Consider the following 19,141-nt stretch of genomic DNA (forward strand, 5'->3'; position numbering starts at 1 on the left):
GGAACTACAGGCGCATGCTACCACGCCTGGCTAATTTTTGATTTATTGTGGAGATGAGGTCTCGCCAAGTTGCCCAGGCAGGTCTTAAACCCGTGGACTCAGGCAATCCACTCACCTCAGCCTCCCAAAGCACTGGGATTACAGGCTGAGCCACCGAGCCCGGCCTGTTTTTTTTTTCCCTAAGACTTAAATAGCAATTGTATGATGTTTAAACATATAAGATGAAGAATATACAGTATTTACAGTCTGTCAAAGCTATTTGGAAAGATAATATTCAAAGGAAAATCATAAAAAGAAAGTAAAATTGTTCTTTGTAAAGAGTAATCATAAAATTTCACTTGTGGCTATTCCAAGAAAGTTTTGTAGAGTTAACCATTATGTATCACCTAAAGATACTGATGCAATTTTTTCCCCACTTAGCGTGAATGTTTTCTTAGTACTCTTTTCATTTTAAAACTTAATCGTTTTTTAAGAAGGAGCTGTGTAGAAACCTTTTATACTAATTCTCTTATTTCCATCCTAGTCAGTAAACACCACCAACTAAAATAGGTCTGAACTACAATACTGACATATATTTAAGTTTGCCCTTGGATAAAAAGTTAGAGAAAAACTAAGAAATTATCTTTAGGTATAACCTAAAGATAACTTATCAATTCATTTACTGGCATTAGCGTTTGTGTAATATAATACAATGAAATTGCGATGCCTGTACATATTTCCTATGAAATATTTATCAGTTTGACAAAACTGCAGTAGAGTTCAGTGTATTGTGGCTTATAGTCATTCCCAGTAGAGTTTCATTAAGAACTACTGACGTAAATTGGCAGTGTTTTTACCGCAAATCTTTGCAAATATATCTAAAATTCTAGCCAAAGAACATTTATTTTTAAATGCATGTATACTTGATTTTATTCTGAAGCCTTCACGGTTAATTTTTCTTTGAAATTTTTGCCTGTGTGTGTCTATACTGTTACTGTAACTCAGAGCTAATCTATGACTTAAAAGCCAAATATATTTTTATAAAATTAAAAATTGCTGGGACCAATATTCTGCTGACCCTGAAGGAAGGATTATATGAATATATAATTGGCTTGAAGTTTTCAGGCATTTGGAAATCTGCATCAAACTCCCCAACTTTGATTGTCTGGATCTGGTCTTTGGAGGAAGCACACTATAGCGTTTTTTCTAGGTTTACCACATTATAAACTTGGATGTTCCAAGTCCTGGCAGTGTCAAGTTGAATCTTAGCCAGTCTGTAGGGGGTACCTAACCGTATGGTGTGTTTTCAGTAAAACAAATTCTGAAGCTAAAAAGTGGCTCTCTCACTTTCCCTAGGGGGCCATGGAGGCACCATATGATTATGCCTCCTACTGCTTATTTCTTCACAGTGAGCCAACACCAAAACAACACATAATGTTATGTTGCTAATAGGGCCTTGTGGATTGGGTTGGTGTTGGTCTGGGTTATCATCCTTTTCCTACAAACATAAAGTATTTTATTTTTGCGAAGGAGTTGGATGACATATAGATGTAAGCATAAATGAAATATAGTATATTATCAATACCAAATGCCTATATCTTTCACTAACATGATCTTCCTTGAGAGGGAGAGAGAGAAACCTAATATAATAAAAATGAAGTTAATAACTTTTCTAAACGTGTGTAACATGAAACAGTCTTTCTTACGAACTTGCTGTTTTTCACAGAGCATAGTCTTGTGAATGTTATGTTTGTTCTTTGGTTCATGCATTTTTAAAAAATAAACTTTGTAGTATTTATCACAAAATTAGTGAGGTTCTGAAATGTGTTTTATTTTTGATAAGGTTTCAAGAAATTCTGAATTGCTTGTTTGAGAACCGACAAGAAATTAGACAAGAATATCTAAAATTGGAAATGTTACTTAAAGAAAATGAACTTATATCATTCTATCAACAACGGTGCCAAAAACAAATAGAAATGATGTGTTCTGAAGACAAAGTAGCAAAGGTATTTTACACTTTAATACATTTTAAGAAAGCATAGAAACATGGGGACTCCTAATTCTAGAATTTTGATAGGCAAAGTTAGTCACCCATTCTTTATAAACACTTGGAAATGCTGGAGGAAATGTAGCCAACATTGTTTTAAATGCTTAGTTAAGTATCCAAGAAAGAAACCTAAATTCCTGAGTGTCAGAAACAAAAAGGAAAGAAAAAAATTCTCAGTTGTAACCTGTTGTTTTTCTGAGGGTTTTAGGAAACTCCCTACATGAGCTTAACACACTCAGAGAGAGTCAGTTGCCATGCAGAGCAATGGGAACAGTTGACCACAGATGCAGGCATTCCTTTACCACTTAGACCTACAATGGTTTTTCTTTTCAGGGAAGAATTTTATCATTAATACTGTTAGAGGGGCCAACGTGTGGTTCTAGTAAAAAGCAGACCGACTTTTAATCAGTCTTACGATTGCTTTGAAATGCAGCAGTGTACTGCCCTCTTCCCCCCACACGTACAGGCCACTGCCACTCTTCTGCCTTCATGTATGCCACTACTTACGTAAGAGACCCAAGAGTTAGAAATGAGATCTCCCATATGAAGACTGAAACTTCAGAGGTCTGTATCCTCCATACTAATACGTGACTAAATGCAGTCATGGGAAACCGATATTGACATAGTATCTAACTTTTAACAAAACTCTTACTGAATTCTTTTGTTTATTTGTAAAACCTTAGGCTTGCCATAATGGAGGTAAAATATGAGACAGTGTCTGCCCTTCAATTATTTACATGCTAGTTGGAGCAATAAAATAAAATTTTTCAAAAAGGCACTATATGATTGTTACCTAAGTGGTAATAATAAAGACAGTATTATTGAACACTATGTGCTAGACATTTCCCAAAGTTCTTTGCATGGATTAATTCACTTAGTATATAACAAGCCATTAGACAGATCCAATATTATCATCATTTTTAAGGAACAAAAGCCCCCAAAAGTTAAGTTGTCTGGAGTTACCTTACCTAATTAATGTGGCTGAACTGATATTAAACCCTGTTGTCTGACTTTAGAGTCTGCACTCTTAATCATTCTGCTCTACTATAAGTACTATAAAAGCTATAGCTATTCAGAAGACAAAACAGTGACTTCCTAATGTGGTGACCAAGAAGAGCTTCCTCGTAGATAGTCAAGATTTGTTATGGGCCTTCCATGAGAATATCAGTGGGAGAAATAGAACAGTAAATTCTATATAGGATATCAGTTTAACAAGAGCAGTGCATATTTGTAGGAAAATATGTATAGAGGTACATAACTATACTCCAAACTTCCTGCCAATACTCAGTCCCTTTACCCATAGCAAGTAGCACTGGTCAATTGCCATATCTGTCTCTGAATCTGAAAGTAACCTGAGCTAACTACTATGAATGGCTTGGAGTTGGCACACGATATACAAGATATTTGCCATATTGGGAATTATTGACAATAGGTTGAGAAGATAGGATAATGGGTCTCATTGTAGAAATATTTGTTGCTAAGAATTTAGAATCTATTTTCGTAGCCAAAAGGCAGACTTTGAAGTAAAGGAGTAGTATAATCAGGTTAGAATCAGAATTCCATTTGTAAACATTCGAGAATCATCGTTTAGTACAATTAATAAGCTCAGTCTGTTTAATCTCAAACAAATTTAGATAATTGTTATTTTACTCTGTCTTAATTCCCCCGCTGAATTTTGAATGTGGATGTCGAGAAAGATCAAAACAGAATAGTGGCATGGGGTTTGACTGGTTTAATTTTAATTTTTTTTAATTTTCATCTGTATTCTTCCATTTAATAGCCTAGCCTTTTTTTCAGCCCAGTTGCCTTTTTTTAAATCTCTTTTTTGTAGCCATTTCATTCCACATGTTCCCAGTTCTTACAGCTATTCTATGAGACTCCATTAGCAGTGGAGATAAAAACTTCTATTTTTTGTAGTTATGTTATTGAAAACATAGGAAGATACCAAGAGGCTGAGTTGTTTTGTTTTGTATTTACATCAACACGTCAAACTGTAGTCTAAGTAAACTGCTTTCTAAGGCAAGGAATTTTATGTTTTAGAGCTTCTCCAAAGAGATATGTTGTTAGAAGTGCTAAAAGCATCTTATCAATGACATTGATTCAACTGCAAATTGTTCTGGAGTATGGACTCTGAAATTCCCATTAAATTGAAGCTCCTGGTTTATTTTATGGTCACATGAAAATCTTTAAAATTATTTTTAATGAAAAAATATGAGTATACCATATTAGGATTTCTGTTGCACAAAAGCATAGTAACACCTAAAATTTTAGAATTAGGTGTTTGTTCTCAAGACTTTTGTGATATTCTGGAGATTTTGTCGGTGAAATATATAAAGCTCTTGAAACTTTTATGGGAAATGTTTTACTTTAATGTGAGGGTTTAACATGAATATTTCAGAATATATTTCCAAACACGTACTTGCCACTTTGGAACAATGCTTTATCCTCATAGAAAATGTCCCCATAGAGAACCATCGAAGAGGATACATTTGATGGACATTAGAATTAAAAAGTCAAAAGTAAACTTTTCAGGGTTTTCAGTTAGGATTTTTCTAGTATTAAATATCGCTGCTATCAGGCCCACAGATTGTGTTTTGCCCTTATTTCAAGAGTCCTAATAATATTTGTAAATGTTAAAGCAAAGTAAAGATAATTTAATTTAGCATCCTGCCTTCAGGCAGGTACAGTATTTTCATCTTCATTTTTCAGATGAAACATCTGAAGACCCACTGAGATTGACTTGTCTAAATTTTCACACTTGCTGAATAGCATAAAAAAGTCAAGAAGTAATACCGCCTGCCTTCTGTTACAGCAGTGGCTGTAAACTTCAAGTCTCAGGACCCTTTTCCACTTTTAAAATTATTTAGGACTTCAAAGGGTGTTTAATTTATGTGGATTTCCTCTACAAATTTTGCTATATTAGAGGTTAAAACAAATTTGTAAAATATATATATATTAATTCATTTAAAATAAGCTCATTGTATGATTACATAAGTGACATTTTGATGAAAAAATAGCTAATTTTGCTTTCTAAAACAAACAAGAATGGGTAGGGAGAGGTAGAAGAATAGCATTGTTTTATATTTTTGCAAATCTCTTTAATGCCTGTTTTTTATATCAGCTGTATTTCTTTATTATTCTGTTGTGATATTATATGTCATTTAGCCTCTGGAAAACTCTGCAATTAACGTAAGATCAAACAAGAATCTTAAAAGCTAATAACTTCTTAGTGTTACTATGAACATGATTTTGACCATGGCAACCCCCAAAAGGATCCCAGGAATCCTTAGGGTTCTGGTACCACACTTGGATAACCTTTTCATCATAGGAAAAAGCACTCCTGTCACTTTGAGTTGTGTTTTGTTTTCTTTTGACAACCCAGATTTTTGTTCGTTTTTTTTTTTTTTTTTTTTGAGGGGCTTTGTTTTATTTTTGTTAATGTCTTACCTTGACAAATAGTGATTGTCAAAAGTATTCACAATATCCATTATGGGTCCTGAACCAAACAACAGGTAAGATCAGATACTGATAAACACTGATATAAACTCTTTCCTATCATTTGTACTGGCCAACTTAAGGCCTTTTGGCAAACACAGAGCAGTAGAACACTTTATTTCTTCACATCTTTCAAACTGTAAAAAAGACAAGAGCAGGATATGTTTCTGCTTTGATTTTGAATAGGGAAATCATGGACGTTATCAGTACTTGTATGAACTTTTCAAATGCAGCATACTAAAGGAATGTATTATAGTACCACAAAAAAGTTATATTCTTTTATTTTGGCCATTGTTGTTCTTAAAGCTATAAAGTCTCAACATGTAATTTTATAAAAATAACTCAGCTCAATTTTCCATTTTCCTGCAAACTGTAGTATTGTGAGATTTCAAGCCTTAAATACAAAAGTATTGCCAAATGTAACTGACTAAAGTAGTACACACAAAATGTACTAGTTTGCTAATATCACATACATTAAGTGGCATAATGATTAGGTTATCTGTTAAATGAATTGTATTTCAGGCCAATTACAAACGAGATCATAAACTTGCAATGTTGAAAAGTCGTCGCTGCCACTTGGAGAGAAAGAAGGAGGAGAAATTGAAGCATTTTGGTGAGAATACTGATTGGCTCCATCGTGTCAAAGAAGAAATGGAGCTTTTAGGTCAAAATGGTCATATTCCAAAGGTACATGTGTGTCTTTATGTTCATCTGAGCTCTTAGAACCTTTCTTATTGAGTAAAAATCTTACAGAAGACTTTTGTTGCTATTGCCCATATCTGAAATTTAACTGACTCATTTTACTGTTTTCAACTGAATATAATTTGTGCTTGCAAATTACCTACTAGATTTGCCTGTACTTTACTAGATTTGCCTGTACTTTAAGAAAAGTTGCTTTTAAATGTTTGTATTCTTAAGTGATGATAAAGTAGCCTTTAAGTTAAAATAAATCTGTTTGAAACTGTACTCATAGATTTATCATATGGATAATTTGTTTTAAATCTTGATCTTTTGTGCAAAAATCATTTTAAGTGTGGTCAGCATTCATTGTATATGGCTAAAGAAAGTATATTTGAAAACTGTGTGTGTGTGTGTGTGTGTGTGTGTGTGTGTGTGTGTGTGTGTGTGTGTAACTGAAGATATTCCACCTTAGAATGACAAAAGTTATATTTATAAAGTGTAGTGATGCATAACAGCTTTATCACATTAGTATTGTGTTCTGCTATGAGAGTATGGTAATCTGACTTTAGTGCCTTAACTAATTTGGGCTGTACTTTACTCTCTTAATAAGTGTTAGAAGTATGCAGTTAGTTCCTAATGCAGTACTTCCAAAATATCATCAGTGTCATCATCATGCTTGTCATTTCATGACTGTAATATTTCTATTTTGTCCCTGGTCATAAGTTTAGACCAGAAGAAGAGGTAAGAAAGGTAGGAGGGATATCTATATCAAGAGAGCCAAGACTTTTTTTCAACAATTCCTAACAGACTAATCTGTTAGCTAGAAATATGTCACATGGCCATCTGTAGATACAAGAGAGTCTGGAAGGATGACTTATTTTTTCATAATCACTGTGAACAAAATTGGAGCTCTCTTAAGAAAAAAGAAGAAAGTCGGGCATCCCCCTTGGGTCCCCTCCCATTGTGGGAGCTTTTCTGTCCTCTCAATAAATCCTGCTTTTAAAAAAAAAGAAAAAAGAAGAAGAAAGCCAATATGGGATAAACAACTAGGACCAACTGCTACAAAGTAATTTTTATCCAAATACCTAACAATTTAAAAGAACAACTCTTTTTCTAAAAGCCAGACCTTCTAAAGTCTTAACTTTGATGATGCTCTTCTGAAACTCTACTTCTGTATCAGCTAATTGTTATTTAACCTTCTAAAATCTTTCAACTTCTAGAAGAGTACCAGACTGAAAATGGAGGTGAAAGAAAATATAAGATATTCAGTAACAATGCAAATGATCTTTAATAGTCAAAGATACTAATTTTTTATAATTCAAAGAAATATTCCCCACAAACAGAATGTGAATATTGGAAAGAGGACAAACTTTGGGGTAGGAGCGTTTGGTAATTCTGATTTGGGGAGTTCTTTGGGTCTCTTTGTGTCCCCCCGTCTGAGTTGCACTGCAGTGGCACAATCATGGCTCACTACAGTCTCAACCTCGTGAAATCAGGCGATCCTTCCGCCTCAGCCTCCCACGTAGCCAGGACTACAGGCGCATGCCACCATGCCTGGCTAATTTTTTGTTTTTTGTAGAGATGAGGTCTCACTTTGTTGCCCTGGCTGGTCTCCTCTCTCCTTGGCCTCACAAAGTCCTGGAATTACAGCCACCACATCTGCCTGATAGTTGTTTTGAATACCAAATCTAACCCTAATTGAATGACTTGGGACAAATTGTTGAACATCGGTGTCTTAATTTCTCACCTTTAACTATATTGAAGGCATTATGAACTTAGATGAAATGTTGTATTTAAAGGTCTAACAGCACCTAATAAATAAAAATACTCTAATAATACTTTAAGCAACAATAATGTCAATAGCATCAACAGCCAACGCAAAGCATACACAGAAGGTGCACAACAGAGTTGGCTGCATTATGTACTGTGTCTTCACTTTCTCTTCCAGAACAGTGATTCTGACCTTTTGGGGGATCCTGACTATGATCAAAGCTGTATAGATTTTCTCCCAGATAGGAGATTGAGGCGGTCACATGCATACAATCTTGTATGTTTTTAAGACATTTAAATTTCCTGAAGCTCTTCTATTGACACAACATTAAGAACATTGACTTCAGAAAGAAAATAAAACATGCTGTCTCCATCTTAAGGTGATATAATGACTTAAAAGGAGTAAGCAAAAAAAGACAATTATTAAAAGATGACTGCTGAAATTCCAGGCTAGTTGAGTCATCTAAAGCTGTACAGCCTCATTCTAGAATGCAGTCTCCCTCAGTACCTGTAAGAATACTGAAACATGACTGTTCTGGATAAAATACTTTCAAAGAAAACAGCTAATAAGCCTGGCTAAGTGAATGTTTGTCATTTAATTCACAAGAGTTGATTCTCTTGGATAGGTAGCAGGTGTTGAATGTTAACAGCACTTTGTTTTAGTTTGTTTCACTTATTTAATTGATGGTTTGGATATCATGTATGTCAAAAGTAGTCATATTCACAAGATTATCATTTTCTAAACTATATAAAAGTATAGGAATTTTGGTTACCATTAATCTTTGCCCTTATTTAAAACTCACTACTTTAATTTCCTTTTCTACTATTACTTATGGCTCTGACATTCTAATAGATTATTTTGCAAAAATTTTCACATAAAAAGTAGTGCAACCCTTTTTCTCTGCCTTAGTCCCTATTACTGGCATAGGAAGTATTAAGAAAAAGAAACAACTTTGAGCCTCTAGAGAATCAGTGGTCAGTTGCAGATTGGGAGGGAAATTTATTAAAACTAATTTTAATATTTGTAGAAGAATCTGAAGTATATTTTGCATTGTTTCTCCTAGCTAAAGCTAAAATGGATTATGGGAATTGTTCCTAGAAGGAAGTTTCCAGGCATAGCACCATTGCATATGGGATTACTGTCACAGCCATTCAAAATGTCCCAGAAAATCTCATTCTTTTTCATTGTATTGACTGAAACTTTCCCAGTTAAAGATTGAGAATGTTACTGAGCTATCACTGTTCCTACTTTAATCACTTAGCAGAGATTTTCTATACGTAAAGTTTAGTAGGCTTGAGAAAAGACAAGTAATTTCAGGTAGTAGATTAGAGGACATCTGGCCTAGGTAGATGAGACTGAGGGACATGCAGCCTACATAAGACTTTTTCACACTGTTGCCTTGGATGATGCTTTTGCCAAGAGTGAGCATGGACAAGAAATTTTTATTACACACAAATCCAGACATTGTATGCTGTAGCTTTAACACTGAACTAATCTGACACAACTTCTGTTCTGGTGACAAACCTTATGTTCTGTTAAAGACAGAGAAACTATAAGCAAATACATAAATGAAATTGTTATGGAGCAATGAATGCTATGATGGTATTGGGTGACCATCTTTAAATACAATGCTGAAGGAAAGACCCCCTGAGGATGAGACATATGAGCAAAATCTGGTCATATTTATATATTTTCACAACATTGTAAACAAGTTGGATAGAGCAAGACACGGTCAACATAGTCAGATTTCTTCTGAACTTCTAACATTCAGTTTCTGAAGAAATTTGAAGCCTTATTTTGCTTATAATTTGTAGACTACCTACACTAGAACTTTTATTTTTCAAATTATTTCTGAACATTTACTACCTAAAAAAAAAAATGAAACTGTTGGTACCAGTTTGATTATAACTTCCTTTATTAAAAAGAAAAAGTACAATTTAATATTTTAAAGGAATCTGAAGTATATTTTGCATTGTTTTCCCTAGGAACTCGATCAAGATCTTCACTGTCACCATTTGCACCTCCAGAACAACGATTTGAAAGCACAAATTAGTCATATGATAGATCTTGCTTGCCTTCAAGAACAGCAACACAGGCAGACTGAGGCGTAAGTACACATGGTACTTTTAACACTGTAGATAAATACTTGAAGCATAAAAGTTTACTTTTCCACTGCCAGAAGACTGAATTTCATCTTGTATGGGATACGCTTTGTTAAAGTGTCTGCCAACATCTGAAAACATTGTGAATATAAAAGAAGTCATGCTTCTCTTCCAAATCATTTTTATAGTACTTTATAGTTTTAAAAATATTTGTATTGGGACTGGACGTGGTGGTTCATGCTTATAATCCTAGCACTTTGGGAGGCCAAAGTGAGAGGATTGCCTGAGCTCACGGGTTCAAGAACAGCCTGGGCAGCTTGGCAAGACCTCATCTCTACAATAAATCAAAAAATTAGCCGAATATGGTGGCATGTGCCTGTAGTTCCAGCTACTTGGAAGACTGGGGTGGAAGGATCACCAGTGTCCAGCAGGTTGAGGCTGCGGTGGCCATGAGCATGCTACTGCACTCCGGCCTGGGCAACAGAGTTAGACTCCGACTCAAAAAAAAAAAAAGTATTTCTATTTAAAAAGTGTTATTTTTACTGAATATATGCTGAGTGATACAAAATTTCATAAATGACCTATACAACAAAAAGGTGTCAGTTTTCTACCTCTGTCCCCCAGTCATCATCTCCCCTCTTGGAAGCAGTTACCATTAACACCAATGGAATTTTTAAGTAGGCAATTGTGAATTATTCATAATTCAAGAATTATCTTTGCTATAATTATAATGAGGATGCTGAATTATCAGGTGTCCTTATTTTTATGTGATACTGTGGCAACTCTTTCTACTCTCTACTAGTCTTAGTCATTTAATTTTTTTAAAATAGCAGTTAAAAAAAGTAAGACTTAATTGTTTGTGTCATCTTGGATAAGCCAGTCGACTCCTTAGGCATCACTATGATACTCTGTAAAAATGGGAAATTTATTTCTCTAGGGGCTTTCTGCCACCCTAGCAATCTATTGGTGTTATACTAGTGTTCTCAAGTAAATGTTAATTAATTTTCCTTATGTTTGATTTGGAGGAAATCATATTACTATAGCTATTTTAAAAAATAAGATGAAAAAGAAAATTAAAAGCTTCAAGGAGGTGCTCTTCTGTGGATGAAAGCCAAACTAATCAATCCATGCTTTCTATATTTATACCTAGAGCAGACACTGAATATTCATTTACTAGCCTTCAAACCACCTGTGCGAGCTGAAGTCCTCAAAGAAACATTAATGTCTTCTAACCATACTATATTTGCTATGTTAGACACATAGATAGTACAATTAAGACAAACTTTTACATCTTAAATTGGGGTAAAAAGGACTCTGACTAACTTATTTTGAAAATTGGTGAACCAGAGCATCATGTAGGCACTGTGACATAGTCAAAACAGTATGAGTTTTAAAATCAGTCTTGAATTCTACCTTTATAGCAGCATAACCTTGCCTTAATTATTTGACCTCACTAAGCATTAGTTTCCTTATATATAAAAACAGATCATAATACATTTCGTATAAAGGTTTTGAAGACCAAATAACATAAAAATACATGATATGCTACACAGTTCCTGTGTCATGGGTACCTAAGACCACTTTCAGGTTCAGTGATCCACGTGGAAGACTCACGGGACTCCTCATATAATTGTACTCACAGCTATGATTTATTGCAGCAAAAGGGTACAAAGCAAAATCAACAAAGAGACTCACAGGACAGAGTCTGGAGGACACCAGGCACAAGGTTTCAAGGGTCTTCTTCCTGTAGAGTTACATAGAATTTGCATTTTTCCTGCAGCAAAAAGTTGTGGCAGCACATGTGAAAGGTCTACTTTGGAAGCTCTTTAGAAACTCAGTGGCCTACATTTTTTCTTGGGAGCTGGTTGCATGGGCATCCTCTGTCTTGCATGTACCAAAATTCCAGATTTTTCAGAAGGAAAGCAGGTGTTCAGCATAAACCACATTGTTTATACAAACAGTTTAAGCACAGCAAGCTACTCTTGTCATATCGGTTCCAGAAATGATGGGAACCCTCGCAAAATCCAAGTTTCAAGATGCCAGCCAGGAGCCAACCATGCAATCAAGCCTCTCTTAAACAGGGTCCCTACTATGTGAGCTCTTCTGCACAGCACCTGATTAGTGTAGATGCTCAATAAACAATTGTTTTATTGACCTTTTTATTAAAAGCTTTTCTCTATACTTGTTACCTACTTGCCTTAAATAGAGGTCCCCCCACAAAAAATAAAAAGATTTCAGATTACTTGTACAACTGGGCAGGCCACTACTTACAATTAGATATTGTTTGTGTGTGTGTGTGTGTGTGTGTATTTGTTTTAATGTTATTTGCCTAAAATATTGAGTTTCATCATTAGACATAGTGTATTAACTTTTCATTTCAAGCCCATGATAATAATAATAACAAATAATGTCTGTGGTTTGGAAATCACATTATGTTTTGCAAAAAACTTTTATGTATGTTTAACTCATTTAGTCCTCAAAACAATTTCCTTTTGTAAGTAGTGGCTATCCAGTTATCCCGACATTATAGAGGAAAACCTTCGGTTTTTGCCTGGTGCAAGGTTGTGTGCAAGCAAGTGTTTGACTGAGAGTAGATCCTAATTCTCCTAATTCCCATCCAAAATCCTTTACACTCAGTAGTTATTGTATTAAGAATATGTTGAAGTATTTGATTAAAATAACATTTTCTAAAAAGAAGCATACACAGGAAATAATTTTAATGATATGTCAATACTTGGAGTGTTACATAATAATAATAGGACTATAATAATGTATTTAAAATGTAGTACGTATTATACCCTCCTTTCTTGACATCTTCTTTATAGAGTATTGAACGCTTTACTTCCAGTCCTAAGAAAACAGCATTGCACATTAAAAGAGGGTGGCTTGTCAAATGCTGCTTTTGAGTCCGACTTCAACGAAATTGAGCATTTAGTAGAAAGGAAAAAAATGGTGGTTTGGGCTGACCAAACTACTGAGCATCCGAAGCGAAACGATCTACCACGGATTTCTGTTCTTATGAGCTTTCCACAGCTTGGGCCAGTTCAATCTATTCCTTGTGGTAAGTGCAGCTTTTTTATTTTAAGGAATTAGTAATGTTATTTCTAAAGAGATCTTTTATATGTCTATTTACAGAACAGTTGATTTTTAGTAGATTTGGCTATTTTGTGAGAATTAATGAGGAAATTCGCCTCAAAATCACTTCAATTGACCAGTATCTTCCAAGGATCTAAGCGCAAATACGCACTGATATTCTAAATAACTCTAGCAGTAAAACTCATTTTACCCGTTTTTGATGGAATAATTTTTTCTCTTTATTTAAAATTTAACCTGTATTAAGGACAAAGGATTACAGTTTATAACAGGGTATTATGTAATAATCTATTCTTAAGCTAAATTAACAATGTAGAATTTACTGTTTTTCTTTTGGCAAATAAATTACTTGACAACTTTTATAAATTATACGTGGGACATATTAATTGCAAAACTAACGTATAATCTTGGTTAAAAAAATTGGGGGGCAATATAGAAGAACATAACAGGAAATAGAATGCCTTCTTCAGTCCTCTCAGAACCTCAATAGTATGCCCTATCTCAGAGAGAAATACTATTACAAGTTTTGTTGTCTGTGCAGTGTATGTGTGTAATACAAATATGTCCGTATTAGATAACCTAACTTTTAGCTTTTAGGTAGGTTTCACATGAATGCTAGCACATTATAAATATTGTTTATTATGCTTTTGTTGGTGGTGGTGGTGGTGGTGGTGGTGGTGTTTTTGTCTCTATTGCTGAAGTGAGTGGCTAGATCACTGCTCACTGCAGCCTCAACCTCTGGGGCTCAGACGATCCTTCCACCTCAGCCTCAAGAGCAGCTCAAACTACGGCGTGCACCACCTCACCTGGCTAATTTTTTCATTTCGTGTAGAGACAAGGTCTCACTATTTTGCGCAGTCTGGTCTCAAACTCCTGAGCTCAAGTACTCCTGCCTCGGCCTCACAAAGTGTTGGGATTACAGGTGTGAGCCACTGTGCCTGGAGGTTTATTATGTTTATTTGTTTTATTTACTTAGTTTATTATGAACATTTTTAGGGTACATGTATGAAGAATCTACCTCATCTTTTTTAATGTTTTGAGAATTCAGAGAATAGATACACCATAATTACCAGAACATATCTATATATTCACATTTGTGTATGCAGAACAGATTCCTAGAAGCTGGTTTGCCAGCTTAGAGGACAGATATTTTATAATATATCCTATCAAAGTGCTTTCCAAAAATTTCTATATCTACAGTATACATAATAGTACATGTTTCATTTTCTCCTACCCAAAATAATAGCACTAATAGCAATATATATCCTTTTAAAATCTGTAACTCTCAGCCTGCTAATAAGATTGCTTCCTCTTTTGTGAAATATATAGTCTTTGCTCATTTGAGTTAGTAGAGTTTTTTGGTTTATTTTTGAGGTTTTCTGTTGGATTGACTTTTTGCTTGGCCCTTAGTATATAGTCACTCTTTGCTAGTTTGATGCTTCAGATAGAGGAAAATGAGAACAGAGAAAACATGTACCAACAGACAAAAGCTCAGTGGAGAAGATAGGTATTCTGCGTGAGCCTATATGAAGAAAATACCTAAACCCAGGGACTCTAATCAAGCAATAAATGATCCAAACAGTGACCTCAAGATTGGGGTGAAAGAGCAATTAATGTGCTAGGTATAAGTAGAGAATAAATCTAAAAGCATGGTTATATACTAAGAATGTATAATCTAAATGCTTAAAAAATATTTAAAATAAAGTGTTAGCTACAGATACAAATGCAAACAAAAAGAAACCAAAAAGTGAAAAACCAGGTTTCTGTGTAGATAGAATTTAAACTTAAAAACACTAAACAAGCCGGGCTCGGTGGCTCAGCCTGTAATCCCACGCCTTTGGGAGGCTGAGGTGAGTGGATTGTCTGAGCCCGCAGGTTCAAGACCCGCTTGGGCAGCGACACCTCATCTCTACAGTAAATCAAAAAAAAAAATCAGTGGGGCGTGGTAGCGCATGTCTGTAATTCCGGCTACTCGGAAGGCTGAGGCGGAAGGATCGCCGGAGCCCAGCAAGTGGAGGCGGCGGTGGCCGGGAGCGGCCTCTGCACTCCAGTCTGGGCGACAGAGTGAGACTCCAACTCAAAAACAAAAACAAAAACAAAAAAACACTAAACAAGATAAAGAAAGATATTGTTTAATAAAATTGACACAACTGAATAAGATATAATTATAAACTCGCATATGTAAATAACATACCAACTTAATATATAAAGCAATAATTGTATAAATGCAAAATAACATGCCAGAAATGGAATTATAGTAGAGATTAGTATACCACTTTAAGAATTGAAAAATTCAAATAGCAAGCTGTAAATTAAAAGCAATTAATTATACCTAATACCTAAAAACTTATATCACTCAATAAATAAATATATGTTGTTTGTATACACTGATCATAATTAATCAAAATGTTAATTTACCAAGCTATGCCTATGAATAGATCTCATCATTCCTGTATAGAATTTGGTGAGGATTTTAATTATGTAGATTCAAGTTTTTCTTGAACTCTGGGAAATAGCCTTCTATTATTTATTTAACATCTATAGAGATTTTTTTCCTTTATAGAGATTTTTACAGGGCACATGTTAGTAATCTAATGAAATTAGAAGTAATTAAAAGGTGACCATAATCTGAAATGTTACCAAAGGGATTCTGAAGAACTTTGTAATAAAAACAAAATCAAGAGTGCAATAACATTATAAATTCGAGAAAACAACGAAAAAGCAGTAAAATGTATAAGAAAAATGTTTGGTTTTAAATTCCTTCATTGTTAAGTAAAATTTGAAAAACAATAAAGTAACCTATTCTGATGTTAACAAATCTCAAAAGATGTAAGAAAAATAGAGCATGAAAAACTAAGAAAGAAGAATAAAGATAAAAGCAGAAAATGGTGTGCAGATACTTTAAAGTTGTAGAAGAATAAATACAGCTGAAAACTGATTCTTTACAAAAACAAATAAGAGATTAAAATAGCATCAAAAATTTTCTGAGCCTATTACAGGTAAAATAGAGCATAAACTTACACTAGAAATGACAAAAGACATAGAACAACAGTGAGATTTAGGGATTTATAAGAGAAAACAAGAAGCAACCATATAAACTACAAAACTGAAATATTTAGTGGGGAATACTGAATTTCTTTACAAAATTGGAGTTACAAAAGGGGCCCCAAGAAAGGTGAACTTGAATAGTCTTTCCGTTAAGAAAGACACATTTTGTCTTTCTTAGGAAGGCCTTTCCCACCACAACATTATGAAATATCTTCCTATGTTTTCTTCAGTTTTTTAGCAGATTTTTTCTTTCTGATTCATTCTCATTACTAATTTTGTCTTTAGTTGTATCCATTCTATTATTTAGCCTTTCTGTTTAGTTTTTTTATTCTTCTTTCACCAATTGCCTTTTTAAATTTTAGTACCTGTTTCTTGTAAATAGAGATGTATTGAGTTATTTTAATTGTATCTTTTTCTCTCCAAATATTACTTGAATTTTTTAAAATTTTCCCTCCCTTCATTATGCATGCCTATTTCCTTCCTATCCTTTACTTTCAAACTGTTGGTTTTCCTCAAATGCCTAGTAAAACTTTATTATCATTTATAGTTATTAAGACTAGGCTGATTGTGATTGGCTGCTCCCTGGGCTTCTTAGTGACTGAATAATCCTATTTCTTCAATGGAATAAGGAGACTGTCTACAGGCTTTCGGTAAGCGACTGAATCATTACCAACCTTCAGGTTTCCCTTGAGGGTCATGCAGGCAGATAAACAGTCCCTCATATTTGCAAAAATATGAAACACCATACTCAAAGAATGGAGTGCTACAGAGCTTCACTTCAGTCACAACTGCCCTCGTGCGCCACCTCCAGACATGTCATTTCTGGATCTTCCCAAGCCTCCACACTACTCTTCTTTCTCTAATACTGGATGCTGAGAGAATCTCCACTTTGTTTAGAGAGTTTCAGCTGCTGTGCTGTTAATGTGCCTCTTTTAATTGACAACAACTTCATAGCCTATTCCCTGTTCTTTGTTTTGTGTGTTTGTAGACTGCTGGAAAGCAGTTCTCGATTATTTGACAGCTGGGGTCCTGATTTTTTTCTTCTAGTTTTCCCGTTAATCTGATTCATTTGCTTTCCAACTTTCAGAAACTTACCCAGGTTCTGCTGTTGGCAACCATTGTGTTATCTATGACTGATGGTCTATCAATAGATTTTTAAGAGGGAGTTGAGGAAAACCTCTACAGGCTTGTGTGTTTTCTTCCCTTCAGTATGTTCTCTCGCTTCCTGTCAGAACTGTCACTCAGATATTTGCTTTGTTGTCTCCTTTTGAATGTTTGGTTTCTTTCATTCTGGATGTTTGTTTTCTGTTTCATTGTATCTGCTATTATCTTTATTCTTCTTTCTACTATTTTCCTCCTTCTGCCTTCATTAGGTTTATGCTGCTGTTTTGTTTCTACTAAGACTAATGTTTGGTCATTAACTTTTACCCTATTTTTCTAAATAATGCACTTATGTCCATAAAGTTTCCTCTAAAAACATCTTTGGCTTCATCTCACGTGTTTTGATATATAATATTTCTTCTTCTTACTCAGTTCAAAATATTTTCTTATTTCTTTTGTATTTTTTTCTTTGACCCATGTAACATCTCTTTTTCTTTTCTTTTACTTTGGCAGAATCTCAGAGTATAAAATAAATGTTCAAAAGACGTAATATTTCTTAATTTCAAAAGCAGTGGAAATTTTTGTCTATTTTTGGTTATTGATTTCTATTTTAATTGAATTGTATTTAGAGAAAATACTTTGTATGATTTTAATTCTCTGAAGTTTGTGGAGACTTGTTTCACGCCCGGCATATATATATAACTGGTATAGATGTGTCGACTGTTCTTTTAAAGAATGTATATTTTGCAGTCATTGTTTGCAATATTCTATATAAGTCAGTCAGGTCAAACTGATTGTGTTCTTCAAACCTTATTCTCAGGTACTTATTTTTATATGCATGTTTCTCCATTTACTGAGGAGATCTATTAAAAGTCCCCACCATAGCTGAATTTTTTTCATTTGTGTCAGTTTTCTGTTGTTGCTTTAATATATAAACACAATGAAAAACAAAATTTATTATCTCACAGATCTGTAAGTCAGAAGTCTAGCAGAATCAATTGGTTGTGACTCATAGTTTCACAAGTCCAAAAGCAGGGTGTCAGCCAGCTGATTCTCTTCTCTGGAGGTTCTGTAGGAAAATGTGCGTCCAGGCTCATTTTGGTTGGTAGCAGAATTCAGTTCTATGTGGCTATTAGGTGAGGTCCCTGTTTTCTTGGTGACTCTGGCCAGAGGTCATTTTTCATTCCTTGACGTTGCCCATGCTAGGTTGTCCCTAGCTTGTGACTGCTGTATTCCCTTATCTTCTAGCCAACAACAACAGGTCAAGTCCTTCTTATGCTTTAAATCTCTCTGACCTTCCCTTTTGCCTCACCTCTCCTGCATCCAGTTATGGATGTTCTCTGCATTTAAGAGCTTGTATGATTAGAAGGCATACAAAATAATCCAGGATAATCTCCCTACTTTAAATTTCATGATTTCAATTACATCTGTACAATCCTCCTTGCCATATATTGTAACAGTTACAGGATCCAGGGCCTAGGACACAGACCTCCTTGGAGGAGGACCATTTTCCCTATCACACATTTCTCCTTATACTTTGGTCAGTTTTTGTTTTCTGTATTTTGAGATTATATTACATGATGTGTTCAGGATTATTGTATCTTGTTATGAAATGCCATTATTCTAGTATATGACTTTTAAGTTTACTCTTTTTAATATTAATATAGCTATCCTACTTTTTGTGTAGTGTTTTCATGATTTATCTTTTTTCCATTTCTTTTACTCTTGACCTTTCTATAATCTTATATTGTACCCATCTTTACAATAAAATTTTTTTTAATCTTACATTTCAAATGTGTCTCTTGTAAACAGCAGAGTTGGGGT

General features: G+C 34.5%; 1 protein-coding gene across 1 annotated transcript in view; it reads left to right on the forward strand.

Annotated features, from left to right (window-relative positions):
• KIF18A (kinesin family member 18A) overlaps window positions 1–19,141 on the forward strand; it is a 69,460-nt gene that overhangs the window by 17,841 nt on the left and 32,478 nt on the right. Inside the window, exons 9-12 of the mRNA XM_008054784.1 lie at window positions 1,823–1,985; window positions 6,044–6,208; window positions 9,959–10,080; window positions 12,901–13,136. Of these exons, the coding sequence (XP_008052975.1) occupies window positions 1,823–1,985; window positions 6,044–6,208; window positions 9,959–10,080; window positions 12,901–13,136 (686 nt within the window). The remainder of the gene's footprint in view (window positions 1–1,822; window positions 1,986–6,043; window positions 6,209–9,958; window positions 10,081–12,900; window positions 13,137–19,141) is intronic.

This window comes from Carlito syrichta, unplaced genomic scaffold (assembly GCF_000164805.1).
Source record: "Carlito syrichta isolate Samal-C Ts95f unplaced genomic scaffold, Tarsius_syrichta-2.0.1 Scaffold301283, whole genome shotgun sequence".
In the NCBI taxonomy this organism is placed as follows: Eukaryota; Metazoa; Chordata; class Mammalia; order Primates; family Tarsiidae; genus Carlito; species Carlito syrichta.